The following is a 23783-nucleotide window of genomic DNA, read 5'->3' as shown; positions in this document are numbered from 1 at the left end:
TTTTTTGTATTTTTAGTAGAGATGGGGTTTCACCATGTTAGCCCAGCTGGTCTCGAACTCCTGACCTCAGGTGATCCACCCTCCTCAGCCTCCTAAAGTGCTGGGATTACAGGCGTAAGCCACCTCGCCCAGCCTGGTCTCAGGTATTTCTGAGAGAATGGTCCAATTCTGTGTTAGCGTTACTCATTGGCAGACCCCCTGTGGGTCTGCTAATTTCATCAAAACCAGTTTACGCCAGGTGTGGTGGTTCAGGCCTTGTAATCCCAGCTCTGTGAGAGGCCAAGGTGGGAGGATCACTTGAGGCCAGGAGTTAACAATCAGCCTGGGCAACATAGCAAGACCACATTTCTACAAAAATTTTTAAAATTAGCTGGGCATTGTCATGGTGGTGTGCACCTGTAGTCCTAGCTACTTGGGAGGCTAAGACGAGAAGTACTTGAGCCCAGGGATTTGAGACTGGAGTGAGCTATAATCACACCACTGGACTCCAGTCTAAGTGACAGAGTGAGATCCTGTCTCCAGTCAATCAGTCAAACAGTTTAGTGGAAGGAGTACAGACTTTGGAGCCAGAGAAACCTGAGTTCAAATCCTGGCTTCCCCATTTCCCAGCTTTGTGACCTGCAGCAAGTTATTAATACTTTAACTCTGAGCTCACAATAATTCTTACTTGTAAATGGGGCAACTTGAGATGTTTCCTACCTTGTTAAATGTTAAGTGTAAAGCAATGGCATGGCCCCTGGATCAATGCGGATGTTGAGGGAATGTGGTCCCCTCCCTATTTCCCATCTTCCTTTGCCATCTGGACATCAGGGCGTCTCCCTTATTCCCTACCCTTCACCCTACCTGTCTCTCCCCTACCCTCCCACCCTACCCCGCCCATGATATCTGCAGAAATCAGTTTTATCAGATTGTAACATTGAGTTTTACTTTGCCTGGGAAAACAATACAACATCCTTGCATTTTCTGAACATCTCCATATTTAATTGTGTACAAAAATGGTACCTAAAGTGTAAACTAATCTAGTTAGAAGCATGCTCACTTTGTCTAATAAATATGTGTCCATAAACAGCTCAGCATGGGGCCATGGGGTGAGTCCAGGCCTGGGGAGTGGAGGTGAGTTGGAGTTCCAGCTCTGCCATTCACTAGCCACATGTCCTCAAGCAAGTCACTTCCCTTCCCTGAGTCTCAGGTGCCCTGTGAGGTGTAAGTTTTGGTGTCATTACTCACTGTAAGCTGCTTAGGGTTCCTCTGGGATTACTCTCCTCTTCTCGGGTTCTGTGGCTCAGCAGCCTCTCCAGCCAGAGCGTGCCCAGGGGAGCAGAGCATTCCAGCAGGTCAGGTCTACAACAGAAGCTTAGGAAAGGAGAACTCAAGACAGGAAGGGAAAATGCAGCTGGATGGCTAGGTAAGGTACGAGGCTATAAAGAAAGGCTTGGGCCAGGCACAGTGGCTCACACCTGTCATCCCAGCACTTTGGGAGGCTGAGACGGGCAGATCACAAGGTCAGGAGTTTGAGACCAGCCTGGCCAATATGGTAAAACCTCTTCTCTACTAAAAATACAAAAATTAGCCGGGCATGGTGGCGGGCGCCTGTAGTCCCAACTACTCAGAGGCTGAGGCAGAAGAATCGCTTGAACCTGGGAGGCAGAGGCTGCAGTGAGCTGAGATTACGCCACTGTATTCCAGCCTGGGTGACAGAGCAAGACTCTCTCTCAAAAAAAAAAAAAAAAAAAAAAGACGGCCAGTCCTTGCCTTGCCTGAGGCAACTAGAAAAGAGGCAGTGACCCCAAAGGGTTCTGTATGACCTGCCCCACCCTGCACCTTCTCCAAGCCAGAGAAGAGGACTGGCCAAATGTGGGGTTGGCCCAAGTGGGTCTCACCCTCTCTTCTCCCTGGCTTCTGCATCTCAGATACCCAGGGCTCCACTCAGGCAATCCACTCCAAGTCCATCTGGCTACACCCTCATCTACACCACCAAGGATCGTAGAGGGGACTGGGCTAAAGAGGGAAGTAAGAGGGCAGGCTTAGGGTTCAGAAAGACCCACAGTTCAAGATCTGGTTCAACCCCTTCCAAGGGGAACTTAAAGGAACTATTTTTTTCCACATCCACATGACTGGGGAACTTTATGGTTGGTCTGTCTTCTCTTGACTGGTCCACCCCATTACAGCCCCAGCCCTCCTCACCCTTCACCCAGCCACAGTTACAACCTGACAAAAATTCCACCCACTTTCTCTAGGTTCTTTCCCTTCTCCCTTCTGTGGAGAACACCTAGAAGGGCTCCCTGATCCCAGGAAAGCCTCTGAGTTTATATCCACTCACTTCCAACTCAAGGCCTGTATTAGAAGAGGAATCCTTAGGCCGGGTACGGTGGTTCACGCCTGTAATCCCAGCACTTTGGGAGGCTGAAGTGGGTGGATCACCTGAGGTCAGGCATTCGAGACTGGCCTGCCCGACATGGTGAAAGCCCATCTCTACTAAAAATACAAACAATTAGCCAGGTATGGTGGCAGATGCCTGTAATCTCAGCTACTCAGGAGGCTGAGGCAGGAGAATCGCTTGAACCCAGGAGGCGGAGGTTGCAGTGAGCCGAGATGGTGCCACCGCACTCCAGCCTGGGCAACAAGAGCAAAACCCTGTCTAAAAAAGAAGAAGGATCCTTTAAAGGGACCCCAAATCCCAGCCTTTTCTCTTCCAAGGGCTAAGAGATAGTTACCTCACAGGAAGTACAGATTTCCTTTCCATGAGCCTAGGAATCTGGACATCGACTCTCACTTGGAGGAGCCACCATGAAAACACTGTGAGCTGTCAGCAGGGCCCTGGAGTAAGCTCAAAGCGGTTGGGCTCAGGGCTTCGAACCCCGGCTGCAACAGGGGTCACAAAGCAAATGCCTCTCAGATCCTTGCTGGCTCCTGTCTCCATTGGGGAGGCTTGAGCGGGTCAGAAGCAAGCTGTCTAAGGGGAGCTCAGAGAGGGACAGAGGTTGCCCTGAGGCACCACAGTAAGGAAAAGAGGGCATCATAGAGCTGAACTGAAGAACCAGCTATGCATGAGTGAGACCGAGTCCCCAGAACTTTCTACTGCCCTCCCCAGCTGGGGAGGCGGGGAGGAAAGGGAGTCACTGAGATGGAGCAGGATGCCACTTAGGGCTCTGCTGGGCCTCCTAAGCATGGAAATAAAGGAAAAGTCTTGAGTCCCTTTTAAAGGACATCCCAGGCACTTAGCTAGCCTTAAAAAGTCAATGAAGCCGGACACAGGGGCTCACACCTGTAATCCCAACACTTTGGAAGGCCGAGGTGGGGTGATTACTTGAGGCCAGGAGTTGGAGACCAGCCTGAGCAACATAGTGAGACCGGTCTCTACAAAAATAAAATAGCAATCTGATAAATACGAAGCTAAGTAACAGTCATCTCACAAGCAAGTCACTTACAAGGTGTTTTGATTCCCTATAGAAACTAAAAGATAACATCCTAACATATCTTCTTGAGATGTTTCCAGAAACCTCCACCAGATGGAAAATGCCTCTATTATTATACAGATCTTAGATAAAGGGGAGCTGGGGACTAAACTCTGACCACTGCTCTTTGCCACGAGCCAGACCAGTGTATAGCCTCCATGTATTTCTTGGTTTAAAATTTTGCCTGCAGCTTCTGCTATCCTGAAATGTAACCCCATCTTTAAAAACTCTTGCTTGTAAGCCACTAGGGAGTTTGGGTCCTTTTTTTCTCTTTCTTTTTCTTTTCTTTTTTTTTGAGATAGAGTCTTGCTCTGTTGCCCAGGCTGGAGTGCAGTGGTACAATCTTGGCTCACTGCAACCTCCACCTCTCAGGTTCAGGCAATTCTCCTGCCTCAGCCTCCCAAGTAGCTGGGATTACAGGCATGTGCCACCACACCCGGCTGATTTTTGTATTTTTAGTAGAGACAGGGTTTCACCATGTTGGCCAGGATGGTCTTGAACTCCTGACCTCAGGTGATCCACCTGCCTCAGCCTCCCAAAGTGCTAGGATTCCAGGCATGAGCCACCACGCCCGGCCTTAGGGAGTTCGGGTCTTAAGCACTAGCTGTCTGTCCTCCTTGCTAAGCACCAAACAATAAACATGCTTTTTCCCACTGCAAATCTCAGCATCAGTGCCTGACTTTCCTGCAATGTGCAAAAGCAGACCCCAGTTGAAGTCGGTGACAGTGTCACCCTGACTACTCTACAAGGGCCTCCCTGCCCTGGAACGGCAATGCCTCTGGGCCTGTCCCTGCACTGAGGACCGAGCCCGGAGTCCAGGCCTCCTCTGAGCCACAGCTGTGGTTGGGCTGGCAACTCTGCATCTTCACGATGTAGATGCTCCCTGATCTTTCCCTCTGTCTCCCCAACTCAGGAAGGACAGGCAGGGTGAGGTTTCCTCTAGTCTCAGTATTTGAGCCTTCTAAGCAAGGCCCAGTCCCTGCCAACAGCCTTCTGGGGATCTCACTGATCCTGGCCCAGAGGAAGGCCAGGCTTTGCAGATGCAGAGCCTCCCCTGATCCATCCCTTCCAGCCCAGGCCTCTGGCAGAATAGAGCCTGGACCAGAACAGGAACCAGGAGGCTTCATCCAGCTGGCCCACCACTTCCACCCCGTCCCAGGAGGCTGGCTCCACCTCCCATAACCCTCAGTGGAGCAGCAAGTAGGAAACAGGGGCACCTGGGAGGCACTGCAGTGTTTTCCAGCTGTTTAGTGGGTGGTGATCAGCATTTTCAAAGTGCAGTAAAACACTTAAATGTCACAGTGCATTGCACATGAGTTAAGCCCTATGCTGAGGGATATGTTCCGGGTTGAGATGTTATCAAACAAATTTGAAAAACACTGCTGCTGAGGGCCTGGCCTGAGCCCCCTAAGCTCCCCAGGTATCCCGGCCCAGCTCTGGTCTGCTCACCTGAGGAACTGCATCTGACACACTGCCCGGAGCTCCTCTTGGGTCTCACACCTAAGCTCCCTCACTCCACCTGTCTGGCTCTACTTCCCCTGCAGAGACACGGGCTGAACTACTTGGCCTCAGACTTCCCGAGGGGCAGCTCATGCTGCAACAACACGATATGGCATTTGGAGCAAGGGAGAGATGCACAAGGCGCTGTGAGAGCCCAGAGGAAGGCCGGAGGTGAAGCCTAAACTGAGTTCTCTAAGATGCTCAGGCGGCCAAAGCAATGGAACGGCCCTGGCAGAGGCCGGGATGTGTGAGATCATAGGGGCCCCACAGTGACAGACATGGTTTGTGAAGCTTCTAAGGACCCTTTGCTGCTATGTTCCCCTCCTCATCCTAGTGAACTCTGCTTCTCTCTCAAGGTCCAGCTCAGTGCCCTCTCTCCATTCCCAGGGTCTCATCTCGCTCTTACGCAACTCCCCACCTCCCACTCAGCTTCTCAGCTGTAAGCTTCCTTAAGGCAGGAGCCAAGCTGAGGGGCCTTTTTATTGCCCACAAATCCCAGCCCAGTGCATTAACAGAAGGGCCCAACAGGTATGTCTGAGTGGATGCATGAAGTTCACAGATGCAGCAGTTGTAGCTCAGAGTGGGAGTGCCTGGCTCAAGGTCACACAGCAAGTTGTGGAGTTGTGGTGTAAGGCACAGTCCTCACTCAGGGCTGTACTGTGACCTTGTTCTACGATGCCAAACCTGGGCACTTTTGTCCAGCTGATGTGGCAGAGAATGCTGGAGGAGGAGTATTGGTGTGAAGGTTGTGGGGAGGGTTGAGAAGGTCACAGATGCAAAGGAGCAAGGCCTTCCTGGATGTGCTGCCCAGAGGCAAGCCCTACTCTTAGGGCATGTGAGCCAGGCTGAAGGGCTCAGGTCTGACACTATGACAAGCCAAGGCCCTAGCCAGGGGGACATATATGTCCTCTGGACATCTCTCCTGGGGCCACTGTGACATGGAAGTGGCCACCAGCCTCACCCTCTGTTTTATGCCACAACCCCTTTACGCCTTACAGCAACCTTAAGGAAGCCAAGGAAGAGGGTCCCATTCTCACTCACCCAATTAGGACACTCAGGAGCAGGAAGATGCACAGGGACAGGACAGGCTTATGGCTTCCTAATCTATGAGCGTGACAGGAGCATAGAGGGCTTACGAAATCGGCAGCACTGACATTCTGCGAAGCCACGCCTCCATGTCCCCATCTAAGTTCACTTCCAGCCCAGGACTGCAGAGCCAGGACTGCTGCCCATGCTGGCTGGGTCTCCAAGTAGATTTATTCTGAGGGCCACAAGCCATGAGGCAGGGGAGGGACAAAGTAAAGGGAGTCTGGGGGAGGGGAGCCGAAGCGCAGCCCTTACCCACAGCAGCCTCTGCCCAAAAGATGGCACTCATAGAATCCACCTCACCCAATGTTCAAGCCTGTAGGCCCTTCCTCCGCAGTCACTCCTGCTCCACCCACTGCTTGTACCAAACCTCTCTAGGCCTAAGTTTCCACATGTAAAAGCAAAGAGTGGCTGGGTGTAGTGCCACAATGCCTGTAATCCCAGCAATTCAGAAGGCTGAGGTGGAAGAATCACTTGAGTCCAGGAGTTCAACACCAGCTTGGGTAACATAACAAGAGCCTGCCTCCAAAAAAAAAAAAAAGAAGAAGAAGAAGAAAAAAACCCATCAAGTTGCCCCCTGCTTTGCATATGCCTAGGTTGTGAAGCAACACAAACACAGCCGAGTAACTTCTTTGCAAAGCACAAGTGCTAGAGCCCCTTCTCTCTGCTCCCTCTCCAAGCAGCCTTCAGGGTGAAAAGGCTTGGTCGGCACATTGGGGAGGCCACCACAGCTGCAGACTGCTTGCAAGGCTGAGGATACCACAGCTCTCTAGCTGGGCACTTCCCTCCACACCCAGGAGTCAGTCAGCCAGCTGCTCTCTGACCCCCTCACCACGGGGTCTCCTGCCCAGCGCCTCACACATGTACACACACACCCCTTCACTGACTCCAGCCTGTCTCGCACCCCTGCTGGGCTCCCCCAGCACAATAGTCCTCTTGTATTCCCTGCCCCCACCAGGTCCCAGACCTGCTCTCAGGCCTGCCTGTTTTCTCTTTTTTTTTTTTTTTGAGACGGAGTCTTGCTCTGTCGCCCAGGCTGGAGTGCAGTGGCCGGATCTCAGCTCACTGCAAGCTCCGCCTCCCGGGTTCACGCCATTCTCCTGCCTCAGCCTCCCAAGTAGCTGGGACTACAGGCGCCCGCCACCTCGCCCGGCTAGTTTTTTGTATTTTTAGTAGAGATGGGGTTTCACTGTGTTAGCCAGGATGGTCTCGATCTCCTGACCTCGTGATCCGTCCGTCTCAGCCTCCCAAAGTGCTGGGATTACAGGCTTGAGCCACCGCGCCCGGCCAGGCCTGCCTATTTTCCCAGCCTCTGGCAGGTTCCCCCCACCCAACCACAGAACTCTACATCAACGTGAGTCTCTAGCCACTCCCTGCCCTTTTAACCCTCCTCGTCTTCCTGCGACCTCTTCTCTCCCAGCCTTCCAAAGAGTTGTAGTCCAGCCCTGGCCCTCCTCACCCCTCCCTCATCCATTGGGCCAGGGTGGAATCATAAGCAGACCCAGGTCTTGGCCAGCTCCTCCTGCAGCCCTGGACCCCTCAGGTGAAAGGAAAATGTTAGAGTTGGTTTTTGTTTTAAGAGAAGCCTAAGGGTGAGAAGCTTTGCCTGAAGGAGTGAATGTTTCTTGAGTGTATTGTTAGGTACTTGTGCAAGGGATATGTTGTAGGGGCCCTCCAGGTGCTCCCCATAAAGGCAGCATACGTATGACATCATATGCTATCATCATATGCTGTCGGAGAGCCGACAGCCTTGTAGTTTTTTTTCCCAGTGTAGAAAATAATAGTCCTGTCTTCCAAGTAGGTGAGTTCAGAAGAGGCCTGACAGCCACCCTCTCCAATGACCCCACCCTTATTGCGGTAGCTGGCTGGCAGGAAAGTTGGCAGGACTGTGTTCATCCTTCAGTGTTCATCCCGCCTGGGAGTCAGGTAGCCTACAGCGGTGTTCTCAAACTGGAGCCTGCATCAGCAACACCTGGAGGATGAAACAGCCTGTTAGGCCCCTCCCCTTCTGTTTCGGATGCAGTGGGAATGGGTGGGACCTGAGAGTGTGCACTTCTGTAAGCTCCTGGGTGATGCTGACGCTGAACACTTTCATCCATAGAGATGCTTCTCCCTGGCTCAGCCAGAAGCAGTTTTGGAGCCAGGGGAAGAGGAGACTGCTGACCTTGTAAGATAGGGGTTGATACTGAACCTCCAGCCAAAGGGGCAGTCTCTTCAAAGGTCTGCATGTGGTGAGTAGAAGGCTCTGAACCTCACATTAGTGAACTTAGGGTTCCACTACTAGATCTTGTGATCTTTTTTTAAACCACATTTTCTGATTCCCCTCTTATGAGCAAGCCAGGCACTTTACATATCTTATCTCTACTCCTTACTCCCACTATGCAAGGAGATATCCCTGAAGCTTGCAGAAGTGGGATCTGAACCCAGACCTCATTTTAAAGTCTAGGCTCTTAACCTTTCTGTGATTCTGCCTTAAGAAATGAGGCAAATAGCTTGGGCAATGAGAATGATGAAGGGAGGGAAGGAAACAGAACCCTTTCTTAGATAGCTGACATGTCCAGGTCTGCCACAGAAGTGGGGACATACAGGTTTTCCTGCTCTCCATCTAAAGCTACCCATCTCACATTGCAAGAGCCCAGTTCCTTCCCTCCTGGGCCCTTACTCCTGGATTGCTGGCTCCTGGATTGCCAGGCCTTCCCTGTCCTGTTCACTGCTGTATTCCCACCAACAAGCATCACTCTTGGCACACTTGAAGGTACCAAAGGTGTTGCATGAATCAACACATTCCCATGCCTGCAATGCCCCGAGACTCAGCCAGTGCCAGGATTCTCCCATCTACACCTTAGGTGGTCAGGTCCCTGTGTGAAGCTGGAGAACTATAGTCAAATCAAGAGGCTGGGAAATATACTTCTTAAAACTGATTTTAATATCCTTCTTCCCTCCCCTACCCCACTGGGAAAAGGCTAAAACAATCTGGATGGGTTTAATTACAAATTAATACATACTGTCATTGTGTAAAGTAAATCAACACTGGGGCAACAAGGGACTATTGGAAAAAGTGAAACCCATATTAACAAAATATGTCATGGAAGAACCCCACTTAGTGATTTCACTGGCTGCTTGAAAGACAGTCAATGGAAAGGTCAATGTTCTGCATATTCTCTGGGGCCTGCCTGTCCATGCAACGAAAGGAGGTCTTGCCCAGACTCAGCCAAGCCTAGTTAGCTTCAACCAGGCCCTAGACCAAAAGCAAGGGAAGAGGGCATCCTTTCAATAGGATAAGGGTAGAAAGGGCAGATTGACAGATAAAATCCTGCAGCTTCACTTAAAAGCCCACAGGGAAAAAGAAAGCAGGAAGTTACTGGGAAGCCTTAAAGAAAGATGCAGCATTTTCTCAACATTAAAAAAAAAAAGTTAAAAAATTAAAAAACAAATAGAAATCAACTGCAAGGTCATTGGAGAGGAAGAAAAAAAGGAATAGAACTTCATTATTTTCAGTAAGTTTGAACATGGTCTCGGCTTCATCCATGTCTTCATTATGCAGACACCATCCTCTCAGCACTGTGCTCAACCTGTGAGACCCTTTGCTTAGCAGCTTAAAGGAAATGTTTTTTTAAAAAGGTACTATACACTCATACATAAATGCACACATTTATATGTGCATGTGTATATACATATAAATTGTAATAAAGTAGTTTTAGAAAGCTGGGGGCACCAAGGCCTCTGGGGCTGACTTCCTTGCATTCAGAATTCCACAGGACGATACCTACCCAAGAACTTCTCTCCAATTTGAAACACTCCATCTTCCCTTAAGATCGCCTGATAGGAGGAGACTGAGGCAGGTCCACAAAACAAACGAAGGTCCTAGAAAATGTGTCACCAGTGACATTGTTCACATGTGAAAGGAAAACTAGAGTCATGAGTTATTTGAGAGCTCTCTACCCTTTCTGACTCCCCCTCCCTGCCCAGAGAACTTGCAGGCCGGAATACTACATCTTTAAATATTTCTGGCTGAGCCCTCTCGCCACATATGTCAGTAACATTCCAAGCTGGCGACCACATGTTCAGGCTCTGGCTCCCTTCCTCTCTACTGAGGAGTGCTCTGTTGTTTCAAGGCCACGGTGGGGCCACCCGGCTCCCATTTCAGCTCTATCTTCAGTTGATCATACATCTCAGAAACAACTAAATTAAAAAAGAAAATTGGTGCCAAAAGAATCTTCATATTTGAAACACCTATTTCTTTTTTTTTTCTGAGACAGAGTCTCGCTCTGTCGCCCAGGCTGGAGTGCAGTGGTACCATCTCGGCTCACTGCAACCTCTGCCTCCTGTGTTCCAGAAATGCTCCTGCCTCAGCCTCCTGGGTAGCTGGGACAAGGTGCATGCCACCACACCAGGCTAATTTTTGTATTTTTAGTAGAGATGGGGTTTCACCATGTTGACATGGTAAAGAACTCCTGGTCTCCAACTCCTGACCTCGTGATCCACCCACCTTGGCCTCCCAAAGTGCTGGGATTACAAGCGTGAGCCACCACGTCCGGCCTGAAATGCCTATTTCTTTTGAGATTGTTTTTAAAATTCCACTTGATGAATTTTTTAAAGTGAGCTAGACAAAGTGTGTGTGTACATACACACACAGACACACACCACCACACACCCACAAAATTCAGAGGCTTGGGGGGAAGGTTGTTTGCTGCCAAAAGATCTAACAGAAGAAAGCTTATATGCTGATCAAGTTTTAATAACATGGTTAACAAGAAATGTACACCATTTAGCAAGCACACAAAGACTGTGGGTAGGAACTACTGATCCCTGGAGTGTCTGGCTCCCAAGCCCATTTTCTGCCTACCTTTGGCATAGCTTCATAGTTACTACATTCAGAGAATCCAAGAGGACTGCATGGACAGATGAACCTTTATTTAAAAAAATAGCACTTCAAATAAATTAAAAGGGACAACCGTCAAGTGTTCAAATTGTGAAGAAATAGTTGAAAACCTAGAGAGACTCCAAGCTGCAGTCTTCTAACCTCATTCTTTGTCCAATGGCAAAACCCCACACATCTCAGTACTCCCACTCAATTTTTTCCCTGCTGAGACGAGGGAAGCAACTGCAGACAGGAGACCAGACGGAGGAGAAAGCTGCATCTGATTGGAATGAACATTGCCACGTACTTGCTAATACGGGTTTCACTTTATGACCAAATGTATTCTTTCAAAAATAAAAAAGGGGAGAGGGAAGCTGCATGTTTTTAAAAATTGAAATTATTTAGGGATAAAACACTAACTCTAGTGCCTTTAACGGGCAATAGCAACTTTTTTCCTCCGAAGTCAAACACCATCCCCAGCTGAGCCTTTGTGCTACAAGCTTTTCAGGAGATGTTACCTAAACTTTATTAAAAGAAAAGAACAAGTTTAAATATAGACACTGGACTAGCCCAGTCTGTATTTTCAAGTCCACATTCTTCATCTGAAGCACTGCATCAGGGACCCCCCTGAGTCTGCATGTTTTCAAGTTCACAGTACATGGAACCAGTTTTTCTTTTTAATTTTTTCCTCACTCAGAGCAGCCACACACAGTGGCCGTTGACGCTGGAACCTCGGGCGGGGCCTTTTCCTATGAGGCCTGGCCGGAGCTGCCCAAGGTTTCTCCTCAATGAGAATCGATGCTGTCATGCTCTATGGATGGGAAAAAAGCAAGAAAATAAAAGCACCTGGTACAGGTTTCATCAGATCCATTCGGATTCGCTATGTTCCAAACCCGCTGCTGAATGCCATTTGTCCACTTTGTGTGTGTTGAACAGTTTGTGGCCTTGGAGTCTGTCTCAATTAGAAGAACTGTTATTGGACGCCCCAGAGGTTGATGCAATAGCAGCTCCAGCAGGGCTACTCGTAGAGACTGACTTTCGGATGTGAGGCAACAAGTAGGGATCACAGGCCAGCTGCTGGACATCAATGCGGTCCTCCTTTCGGTAGGCCAAGCATCGTCGAATAAACGCCTGCAAAGGAGAGTTTCTTGAAGATGGAGGCAGATAGTCTTGGCACCCCCCTGGAGGGAACCCTAAGGCTATTGGCTGCCAGGGCCCATAGCAAATATCTCCTAAAGAGAAGGAACTTAAGGCCTTCCCCAGAAACCACCAGGCAGACCCAAAGAAAACAAGGGAAGGAGAAGCACCAACAACAGTACCTCTCTGCTGCCACTGATTCCTTCCCAGATAGAAAGGGCTGAGCCATTACTGAAGGGAGGAAAAAGGAAGCATGACCTCTAAATACTCCTGCCCCCAAAGCACTAAGACCAACAGAAAAAAAAAAAAATCTCTCTTTGTCTTCGCTGGTTTGGATGGGAACAGTCTAACTTCATGGTCCTCCATCTACAAACCATGACCTCAAGTGAACTTCCTGCGGAAGTGAAAATTCTATCACCATATGAAGTGTCAGGAGACACACAATGGCTAACACTATGATGTGTCACAGGTGATAAAATCATTTCCCTATGTCGTAAAGGGAAACCTGAAAAGGACTTGCATTCGCAATAACACTGTAGACCCAAAAATGCAGTGAGTGGGATTACACATGGAATTCCAGTTGACTACCAATATGGAGGCTATGCAGTTTCAGTTTCTGTAAGTCTTAGCATAAAGGCCCTTATATAGATTATCTGTCTTGTCCTGCTTGCTTTCTTCCTATTTTTTAGCTAGTTCTATTTAATCAGTTTCAATATAACTATTTTAAATAAATTAATTTTTAAAAATCTAAAACATCATTATTACAGAAAGTCCGTATTTTACACGAGGGTGACAAGGATGTGATGTGTCCGTACACACAGGTTCACTGGCTCTCTCAAATGGACTGCTCTGACGGGGGATGTCGATGCAGAGGCTGTGCATGGGTGTAGCAGGCAGTATAAGGGAACTCTATACTTTCAGTTTTGCTGTGAGCCTAAAATTGCCTAAAAAGCAGAGTTGATTTGAAACAAAATCTACAACATGAATCAAGCTATTGATTTTCTGGTTTTCCCCCATATTTGGTAAACACATTAATAATACAATGACAATCCTGGCTTTTCAAAATCAAAGACAGGTACTGGCTTGGTTAAAGCATTTGGAAGATAAAAACAATTCATAGAAATGAACATAATGATCCTTGGCCTTTAAAAATGAACTTTTCTAGGTGAAAGGCATAGAATTGGAGTTAAACAGGTTACCTTGGGTTAAATATTTGTCAAACTTTTTTTTTTTTTTAACTTTTTTTAGACACAAGATCTTGTTCTGTCACCCAGGCTGGAGTGCATTGGCATGATCACAGCTCACTGTAGTCTCAAACTCCTGGGCTCAAGTGACCCTCTACCTCAGCCTCCCAAGTAGCTAGGACCCAAGGTGTGCCCCACCACATCCAGCTACTTTTAAAATATTTTGTAGAAATGGGTCTCACTATGTTTCCCAAGCTGGTCTCAAACCTGTGGCCGCAAGTAATCTTGCCACCTCATCTTCCCATAGTGCTAGGATTACAGGTGTGAGCCACGGCACTCAGCCAAGTAAACTTCATTTACCTTGAATTTTCTCTGTAGCTGCCAGTGTCAGCTCTTAAAACAGCAATCAGCTCACATAGTTGCCCTGATTAAAACCTGCAACTGCCTTCCCTCACACTTACCCTCACCCTCCTGCCTCTCTTACCACCTTCCCCTTTGCTCTGTGGACCTGCAAAAAGCTCATTCTCACATCTGAGCTTCTCTCCACTAAAATGCTTTCCCCTGCCGATCTACAGCTCCTGCAAATCATGGCCCCCAACTTCATACCATTCAAGATACTGCTCAAAATGTCACTTCATCTTTGAGGCCTTCCCTAAGCATGCCATCAAAAAAGAAGTTTCCACCTCCTCATCCCCCTACTCTGATTTATTTCTTCATAACATGTGTCACCATCTGAAATGTATCCACTTTTTGTTTTATTGTTTTTCTCATAAGTGGAATATAAACTCCTTAAGGGTAGGGAACTGGTCTGCAGAGTTCACTGCTACATATTTGGTTTCATCTCCACTACCCAGAATAGTGTCTTAGTGTTTCATAGGCATTCAATAAATATTTGTTGTGGGAGGACAGGAAAAGAAGAGGGTAGGATTTGGAGAAACAGGGACATAGGAGACAATTCATGGAAACATTTGGAGATACTTCTGTATTCTTCATAGCAAGTTCATCTAACAGTCTCCAAAGTTTTGGAGACATTTGTTCACTATTTATTGAATAAACACAAAAATTTGACAAAAGTTATATAAAGAAATGGTCTTGAAAAACCTGACAGATTAGGAGAATTAAACATCTACCAGATAACATATTCAAGTCTCTCAGTGTCAACTCTGGATGGTAGCTGCGGCATGGGTAGTAGAGCAGCTAGCTAGAGAATCTGCCAAGGGTTAGGTGCTACCAGTCCTCTAAAACCTCACAACCACCCTTTTTTTTTTTTTGGAGACAGGGTCTCACTGTGTTGCGGAGGCTGGAGTGCAGTGGCTATTCACAGGTGTGATCATAGCACATTACAGGTGTGCAGCGCCACACCTAGCTACAAACACCTTTTTTTTTTTTTTTGAGACAGAGTCTCGCTCTGTCAAGTGCTGTGGCCGGATCTCAGCTCACTGCAAGCTCCGCCTCCCGGGTTCACGCCATTCTCCTGCCTCAGCCTCCCAGGTAGCTGGGACTACAGGTGCGGTAACCTCGCCCGGCTAGTTTTTTTTTTGTAGTTTTTAGTAGAGACGGGGTTTCACTGTGTTAGCCAGGATGGTCTCGATCTCCTGACCTCGTGATCCGCCCGTCTCGGCCTCCCAAAGTGCTGGGATTACAGGCTTGAGCCATTGTGCCCGGCCTTACAAACACCTTTTAAGGAAGATGTTTTTGTCTCTGTTTTTATGGATAAGGAAAAGCAGCTTAAAAGGTTTCACTTGCCTAAAGTTACACAGCTACTAATGAGTGCAGAGCTGATACCAAAATTAGGTTAACCAGGCTTCAAAGCTGAGCCTCTCTCCAGCTCTCACAGGACAGTCAGGAAATCAGCATTTGCCTTAGGGATGTGTTATGGGACTTCTCCCTTGCAGATTTGATTTCTTGGTTATGCAGTACTTAAACTGTTGAACAATGGGGACAGGGAGTAATCAGTCAGGAATTACAAACAACTGCTAAAGATGTTAATTTTTTTTTTTTTTTGAGACAGAGTCTCACTCTGTCACCCAGGCTGGAGTGCTGTGGCCGGATCTCAGCTCACTGCAAGCTCCGCCTCCTGGGTTCACGCCATTCTCCTGCCTCAGCCTCCCGGTCAGCTGGCACTACAGGCGCCTGCCACCTCGCCCGGCTAGTTTTTTGTAGTTTTTAGTAGAGACGGGGTTTCACCGTGTTAGCCAGGATGGTCTCGATCTCCTGACCTTGTGATCCGCCCGTCTCGGCCTCCCAAAGTGCTGGGATTACAGGCTTGAGCCACCGCGCCTGACAAGATGTTAATTCTTACCCTGTGACATGGCAGCTATACCACTTGGAAAAAGAGGCTCTTTCCCAACCTGTGTCACATAGGTACGCTGTGAAGGAACAGCAGAGATCAAACGCCAAAAAAAGAGATTAGACTTGTAACTGGCTGGGCACAGTGGCTCACACCTGTAATCCTAGCACTTTGGAGGCTGAGGCAGGTGGATGGCTTGAGCCCAGGAGTTCGGGAGTTCGAGATCAGCCTGGGCAACATGGTGAAACCCCTTGTCTACAAAAAATACAAAAAAATAGCCAGGTGTAGTGGTGCACGCCTGTAGTCCCAGCTTCTTGGGAGGCTGAGGTGGGAGGATCACCTGAGCCTGGGGAGGTCAAGGCTGTGGTGAGCCGTGATAGTGCCACTGCACTCCAGACAGGGTGACAGAGTGAGACTCTGTCTCAAACTGACAACAACAAGACTTACAACTGCTCACTTTTAACTTTAATAATGCTGAATGACCATAGCATCAAATGGGGCTGGCTACTACTCATCTAAGAAGAACTGGTTAATAGAGATAAATAAAATAGCACAGAAAAAGTAGGCTGGCTACTAGAATTTGGTTTACAGATGTGGCAAGGATGAATGATTATTTATAGCTTCCTTTTTACCACTTCCCATTCTATGCTTCCTTTGCCCCACTGAGTTTGTTATGCCCTCACCAACTGCAACAGAATTTACTGCCTACCATTCGTTTGACATTTAACTCTATAATGTTGATATGGTTTGGCTGTGTCCCCGCTCAAATCTCATCTTGAATTGTAGTTCCCACAATCTCGTGTCGTGGGAGGGACCTGGTGGGAGGTAACTGAATCATGGGGGTGGTTACCCCCATGCTGTTCTCATGATAGTTCTTATGAGATCTGCTGGTTTTATAAGGGGCTTTTCCCTCTTTGCTTGGCACTTCTCCTTTCTGCTGCCATGTAAAGAAGGATGTGTTTGCTTCCCCTTCCACCATGATTGTAAGTTTCCTAAGGTCTCCCCAGCCATGCTGAACTGAGTCAATTAAACCTCTTTCCTTCATAAATTACCCAGTCTTGGGTATATCTTTATTAGCAGCATGAGAACAGACTAATACAAATGCCTTAGTACTCTTCTATAATTTCTTCTACATGGGCATCAGCTTCCCAAATTAATCATAATCCCTGAATACAGATGAAGCTGGGTATCTTTCATGACATCCACATACTTACCTGTTCTCTCTCAACTGGAGTCTGCTCTCCCTCCCTTTCTGACTCTAGGGAGCCTTTCTGGATTAAAACACACACCTATCAACACTCCTTCTACTGGAACTGGGGATGGGGTGGTCAGGGTGTAAGCAATGCTCTTCTGTCAAGTGTTCGTAGGAACATTAATTCATGCCTACCCTGATGTTTTAATAGCTCCTGAATTTCACACTGAAGAATCCATTCACTATTACCCAAAGAAATAATACAGAAAGCAAAGCAGTTGTTTCTGTTAGCCAATGGGTCAAACAAAACTTACCTTTGCTTCAGGTGTTACTACTGGCTTTGGCGGGAACTGCACTTCAGTAGCTTTAAGAATCGTATTCTCTTGTAGGATGTCTTGCTGAGACTGGTTATGGCCAAAAGGCTGTCACATAAAAACAAACAAATAAGGTGGGCCTCTGATGAAAATTAAAGAGAAAACAATTCAGTATCACAGGGAAGGAAAAGGAGAAGACATCTTCTAACATGAATTGTTGCAAGGAACTCTGGAGACAATCCCCTCTAGTTCTCTCACTTTATAGATAAAGGGGGTGAGAGCTCAGAGCGTATGTAACTTGCTCACAGTTCAACTTCCAGGTCAAAGCAGAGTGGGGACCATGAAGCAGCATCTCCTACATCCTAACGTTTTGCTAAGCTTTGCTCACACCAAAGAAAACGGAGATCCAGAGCAGGACCCAGCAACCTCACCTGCTCGGAGGGATACGTGCGGCCCTAAGAAATACACACCTGTGCCTCAGGACAATTCAAGAAACAGAAAAATAGAAGGAAAGGAAGTGAAAACCAAGAGGGGTAAGGAGAGAGCGGGAACAAGAAAGAGTTAGGGTTACTTAATGGTTTCATCTACGCTGAGCTGCCATTTTCTAATAAACTCTTTTTTTTTTTTTTTTTCCTGAGACGGAGTCTTGCTGTGTCGCCCAGGCTGGAGTACAGTGGCCGGATCTCAGCTCACTGCAAGCTCCGCCTCCCGGGTTTTCGCCATTCTCCTGCCTCAGCCTCCGGAGTAGCTGGGACTACAGGCGCCCGCCACCTCACCCGGCTAGTTTTTTTGTGTTTTTTTTAGTAGAGACGGGGTTTCACCGTGTTAGCCAGGATGGTCTTGATCTCCTGACCTCGTGATCCTCCTGTCTCGGCCTCCCAAAGTGCTGGGATTACAGGCTTGAGCCACCGCGCCCGGCCTCTAATAAACTCTTAAAAATAAGTTCAACTCAAGTCTCCCTATACTGGTTCTACTGAGATCTCTCTCAAACAGTTATTTCTAGATAATTTCTACTACTGTTATCAGCAGTAATTCAACATTGTCAAGGAATGTAAATAATAATTAAGACTACTACCTCTGAATAGTTTCCCTGTTTTAGAGAGGTGAGATAGAAAAGAAAAGAAAAGAAAAGAGAAAAGAAAGAAAAGAAAAGAAAAGAAAGAAAAGAAAAGACCAAGGAGAAGCTAAAGAGGAAAGTATAATCTGAATTAAGAGCCTGGTCTGGGCTGGGCGTGGTGGCTCACACCTGTAATCCCAGCACTTTGGGAGGCTGAGGAGGGCGGATCACGAGGTCATGAGATCAAGATCATCCTGGCTAACACGGTGAAACCCTATCTCTACTAAAAATACAAAAAATTAGCCGGGCATGGTAGCAGGTGCCTGTAGTCCCAGCTACTTGGGAGGCTGAGGCAGGAGAATGGTGAGAACCCGGGAGGTGGAGGTTGCAGTGAGCCGATAGCGCACCACTGCACTCCAGCCTGGGCAACAGAGCGAGACTCCAACTCAAAAAAAAAAAAAAAAAAAAAAAAAAGAGCCTGGTCTGGGGAATGTAATCAAAATACTAAGAATTCAAAGGAGACACGGGAACTCCCATCTGGCTTATACCCACAGCCTACTGGGAAACACTAAAACATACAAACACACAAAAACAGGAACATAAATATACAAGTGGATCCTAATATATACATTTATAAGGCATGTTCACAAGGAAAAACAAATATGACAATTCATTAGGTGTAGTTTACCACTTGTTGAAATGATATGTGACCTTGATCAGAGGTAACAATGAATACGTCCTGACACCATCTCCCCAGTATAGAAATATAAAGCATGCTTTCATTAATAATAGGCTCAATTAATGGGACGGTTGGCAATAAAGATTCTGGGGATATTTTGAGTTTGGTTCTTGGGGCCCACACGTTCTTGGGAAGATTGTATACTTTCATAAATATACGATTTATGTAAATCCCTATACATACTATCAGAACAAATACATGTTCCAGATCTAATTGAGAACAGCAAAAGTGCATGTTTTTAACAGCCCAGCAGAACTCATTAGGTACCCTAGGGTTGAGGATTTCTGCTTACGAATAAGGCTTGTATTATTAAGTCTTTATTTTCTTTAAACCACTCCTTTCAGGATTCTATTTTGTGTAACCTAATAATTAACTCCAAGAGACTAATCCATACCAAGGCACTGTATGTGTGTGCCACCCAAGAAAGAAATCAAGCTTCTCCGTCAACCTTCTAACTTACCTTCCTTCCATAAAGACACTGATAGAAGATCACACCCACCGACCACACATCAACTTTATTTGAGATCTTTGGTGGTTCTTTCCCAACCACAAAACACTCTGGTGGTAAATACCTAGGACAAAGAAGAAATAAAAATTCTTAGAATAATGATTATGTACGTTTAAGACATGTACAAAAAGACAAAATAAAATGTCTTATTGAAAACAGAATTTTTTTTTTTTTTTTTTTTTTTTTGAGACAGGGTCTTGCTCCGTCACCCAGGCTGAGTACAGTGGCGTGATCATGGCTCACTAAAGGCTCAACCTCCCGAGCTCAGGTGGTTCCCCCACCTCAGCCTCCCAAGTAGCTGGGATTAAAGGCAGGCACCACCATGCCCAGGTAGTTAAAAAAAAAAAAAATTGTACAGGTGGGGTCTCACTGTGTTGCCCAGGCTGGTCTCAAACTCCGGGACTCAAGTGATCCTCCCCACTCCAACCTCCTAAAGTGCTGGGATTACAGGCGTGAGCCACCATGCCCGGCCAATATGTGAATTTTAACAGTCAACTTAGACCTACATGGAGAGTCAATGAAAAGACACTCTAGGCGAAGTGTAGTAGGCTCATATTCATAATCCCAGCACTTTGGGAGGACAAGTCCGGCAGATCATTTGAGCTCAAGAATTCGAGACCAGCCTGGGCAACACAGCAAAACCCCATCTCTACTAAAAATACAAAAATTAGCTGGGCCTGGTAGCACACCCCTGTAGTACTTGGGAAGCTGAGGTGGGAGGATCACCTGAGCCTGGGGGAGGCTGACTGCGGTGAGCCGAGATCATGCCACTGCACCCCAGCAACAGAGTGAGACCCCCATCTCAAAGTAAGAAAAGACACTCTAACTTAGGGAGGCAGTAATGTCCCTACAGGGCATCAAAATACAGTTCTCAATTTCCTAAGAATGGTAAATATTCTCACTAGTCCCACTTCATTCACTCTAAGCCTCCTTTCCCAGGGTCGTGCCTAATATAAGTGTCATTTGACAAGTTTTAAAAAGGGGGTGGGGAGACACAAAAGAAGCGCATTCCCTTTTAGGATAGCTTCATCAACAAATATTAAATGTAACTAGAAATGGCGTGGGTTTCATGTTGCCAAAAGGAGATGTCTCTGAAAGAAGTAAATGTTTTAAAAGTCCAAATGAATTCAGGACCCAGTACAGATATTTGAGGGGAGAGGTTATCCTACCTTCTTATGGTAGCCTCTTACGATTCCAATATCAAAGATGACAATAAAGTCCTAATTTTCAGAAGACACTTCTTTTCTTTTAGAGATGGGGTCTATGTTGTCCAGGTTGCTCTGGAACTCCTGATCTGAAGCAATCCTCCCACCTTGGGCTTCCCAAGTGGCTGGAATTTACAGGTGCACCACTCACCACACCTGGCTCAGAAGGTATTTTATACTTTCTACTTTAAGGGTGATCAGGGGCTTACTGGAAGACTAACAAATAGTGTAGCAAAGGCCAAACTAATTGTTAGAACAACTCATTCCTCATCTAAATTCCTTCCCTCCCCACTGCTGGTCTCTGAAGAAACTGTTTAATATGTGATAGCCAACCACACCAAATTGTATGGTATGGAAGGTAAGTACCTCTTGTATTTAGGAAACCAAATAAATACAGCTGGAGTCTTAGCCACATCAAGGCTGGAAGGTAGAATTCTGAAGACTGCCGATTGATTTCTGAAGATTTCATGCTAGCAAAATCAATCCTGTGGAAAATTCTGTATTTGGACCCTATGCTTATCCTGGAATACAACTTACAGATTGAAGGGGACCACATGAGTTCACAGGCAGAATATTCCTTCTCTGATCCATCTCTATCAAACTTAGTTTCAGATGACAGCCTTTCTTTCTTTTAAAAAAAGTTATAGTTTCATATTCTTGTTTCTTATTTTTTATTAGTAAGAGACTTTTTTTTGAGACAGGGTCCTGCTCTGTTGCCCAGGCTGGAGTGCAGTGGCGTGATCTCAGTTTGCTGCAACCTCCACCTCCCAGGTTCAAGCAATTCTCCTGCCTCAGCCTCCTGAGTAGCTGGGATTACAGGTGCCCGCCACCATGCATGGCTAATTTTTGTATTTTTTGGTAGAGACAGGTTTTCACCATGTTGGCCAGACTGGTTTCGAACTCTTGGCTTCAAGTGATCTGCCTGCCTCAGCCTCCCAAAGTGCTGGGATTAAGTAAGCCACCGTGCCCAGCCTAAGAAACATTTTTGGATGATTAAGACCTTTAACTAGATTATTATTTTACAATGAAAACTTTTAGCCAAAGCACACATTGAGAAATGAAATATAGGACTCATTAAGAAGGGAAAAAGGCAAAGAAATAAAGGAAAAAGAATTTATTAAAAGAATAGATCTTCCAAGAGCTACTAAAACCACCCTGAACCCTAGTTTTCATAGTTCTTGATTTTTCTGGGGGGCGGGGGATGCAGTCTCACTCTGTTGCCCAGGCTGGAGTGCAGTGGTGCAATCTTGGCTCACTGTGACCTCTGCCTCCCGGGTTCAAGCGATTCTCCTGCCTCAGCCACCCAAGTAGCTGGGATTACAGGCGTGTGCCACCACGCCCGGCTAGTTTTTTGTATTTTTTAGTAGAAACGGGGTTTCACCGTGTTAGCCAGGATGGTCTTGATTTCCTGACCTCGTGATCCGCCCGCCTCAGCCTCCCAAAGTGCTGGGATTACAGGCATGAGCCACCACACCTGGCCAATTCTTGATTTTTTTTTTTTTTTTTTTTTTTTCGAGACGGAGTCTCGCTCTGTCACCCAGGCTAGACTGCAGTGGCCGGATCTCAGCTCACTGCAAGCTCTGCCTCCCGGGTTTACGCCATTCTCCTGCCTCAGCCTCCCAAGCAGCTGGGACTACAGGCGCCTGCCACCTCACCCGGCTAGTTTTTTGTATTTTTTAGTAGAAACGGGGTTTCACCGTGTTAGCCAGGATGGTCTCGATCTCCTGACCTCGTGATCTGCCCGTCTCGGCCTCCCAAAGTGCTGGGATTACAGGCTTGAGCCACCGCGCCCGGCCAATTCTTGATTTTTTAATACACATAACTTAAATATGATCTTGGATAAGTAACAAATATAACCTTAATTCTAAAATGACCATATAAACGTATATATAACTTTTTTATGGCAGTGGCAGGGAAGAACAGGAGTTGTTGAACTCACCCAAATGCAGAAAATAAGTTAGCAAGAGTTTTTGTGTTTGTTTTTTGAGACAGAGTCTTGCTCCATTGCCAGGCTGGAGTGCAGTGGCACGACCTTGGCTCACTGCAATCTCAGAGTAGCTGCGATTATAGGCATGTGCCACCATGCCCAACTAATTTTTGTATTTTTAGTAGAGATGGGGTTTTGCCATATTGGCCAGGATGGTCTCGACCTCTTGACCTCGTGATCTGACTGCCTTGGCCTCCCAAAGTGTTGGGATTACAGGCATGAGCCACCCGCCCAGCCAGCAAGATTTTTAGAATATAAAAAGCCCTGTCACTTGATTGTACATGTCTGGCAAATCCCTTTCTAGGTCTCAGTTTCTCCATCTGTAAGTGAATGAAATTAATTCTTCACCCAAATAATACGGAAAATAATAAGCATCCTAACTTACTATCAAGGATTTTGGGAGGAGAGTAAAAGACAGCTCTATGATACTAAACTGTGTTAAAAAAAAATATGTAGTTGCATATTCCATCACAATCAAAATCCCCATACAAAAAACAAATTATTCTCAAGGCATAGTCTATGTGTCACTTCTTTAAAATAAGTATTCAGCCAGGTGTGGTGGCTCACGCCTGTATTCCCAGCACTTTGGGAGGCCAAGGCAGGTGGATCACCTGATGTCAGGAGTTCCAGACCAGCCTGGCCAATATGGTGAAAGCTGTCTCTACTAAAAATACAAAAAAATTAGCTGAGCATGGTGGCGGGTGCCTGTAATCGCAGCTACTCGGGAGGCTGAGGCAGGAGAATTACTTGAACCTGGGAGGTAGAGGTTGCAGTGAGTCGAGATCACGCCATTGCACTCCAGCTCAGGCAACAAGAGCGAAACTCTGTCTCAAATAAATAAATAGATAAATAAATAAGAGAAGTATTCAACGTAGTAGAGTTCTGCAACCACCAAATACTGCAAATAGTTAACTTATAATTCGTTATACCCTTCAGGATTATTTTTAACTGACATACTGAGAATGGTGATTATGACAATATTTCTACCAATTTGGAGACTCTTCAAACCTTCATAGAAACCTCTAACACTCAATCTTCTCAGAAGCCCTGTCTTACTTTAAATTATTAAAAATCTCAACTACAATCTAAAGTAGAAAGAACAGTAAAATGACCCCTAAGTAAGCACCATCCAGCTTCAAGAATTATCAACATGTGGCCAATCTCCACCATTTCCCCCCACAGACTACTTTGAAGCAAAATCCCTAGCATCACATAATTTTTATTTAAATTCTAATCACTGAATTTTTGTAGGTAAGCAACTACAGCAG

The 23783-nt window shown here is 46.6% G+C and overlaps 1 protein-coding gene across 9 annotated transcripts in view; it reads right to left on the bottom strand.

The window, feature by feature from the left end:
- Positions 1–8948: 8948 nt before the first annotated feature.
- TLK2 (tousled like kinase 2) overlaps positions 8949–23783 on the bottom strand; it is a 142517-nt gene continuing 127682 nt past the window's right edge. For all 9 annotated transcript variants that reach the window (XM_030923440.1, XM_010380079.2, XM_030923438.1 and 6 more), the window contains 3 exons: positions 19276–19387; positions 17020–17127; positions 8949–12033 (listed from right to left, as the gene is read on the bottom strand). In XM_030923440.1, coding sequence (XP_030779300.1) covers positions 11860–12033; positions 17020–17127; positions 19276–19387 — 394 coding nt within the window. In that variant the 3' untranslated portion in view covers positions 8949–11859. The remainder of the gene's footprint in view (positions 12034–17019; positions 17128–19275; positions 19388–23783) is intronic.

This window comes from Rhinopithecus roxellana, chromosome 19 (assembly GCF_007565055.1).
Source record: "Rhinopithecus roxellana isolate Shanxi Qingling chromosome 19, ASM756505v1, whole genome shotgun sequence".
NCBI classification, from domain to species: Eukaryota; Metazoa; Chordata; class Mammalia; order Primates; family Cercopithecidae; genus Rhinopithecus; species Rhinopithecus roxellana.
This window is presented reverse-complemented; position numbering and strand designations above follow the sequence as displayed.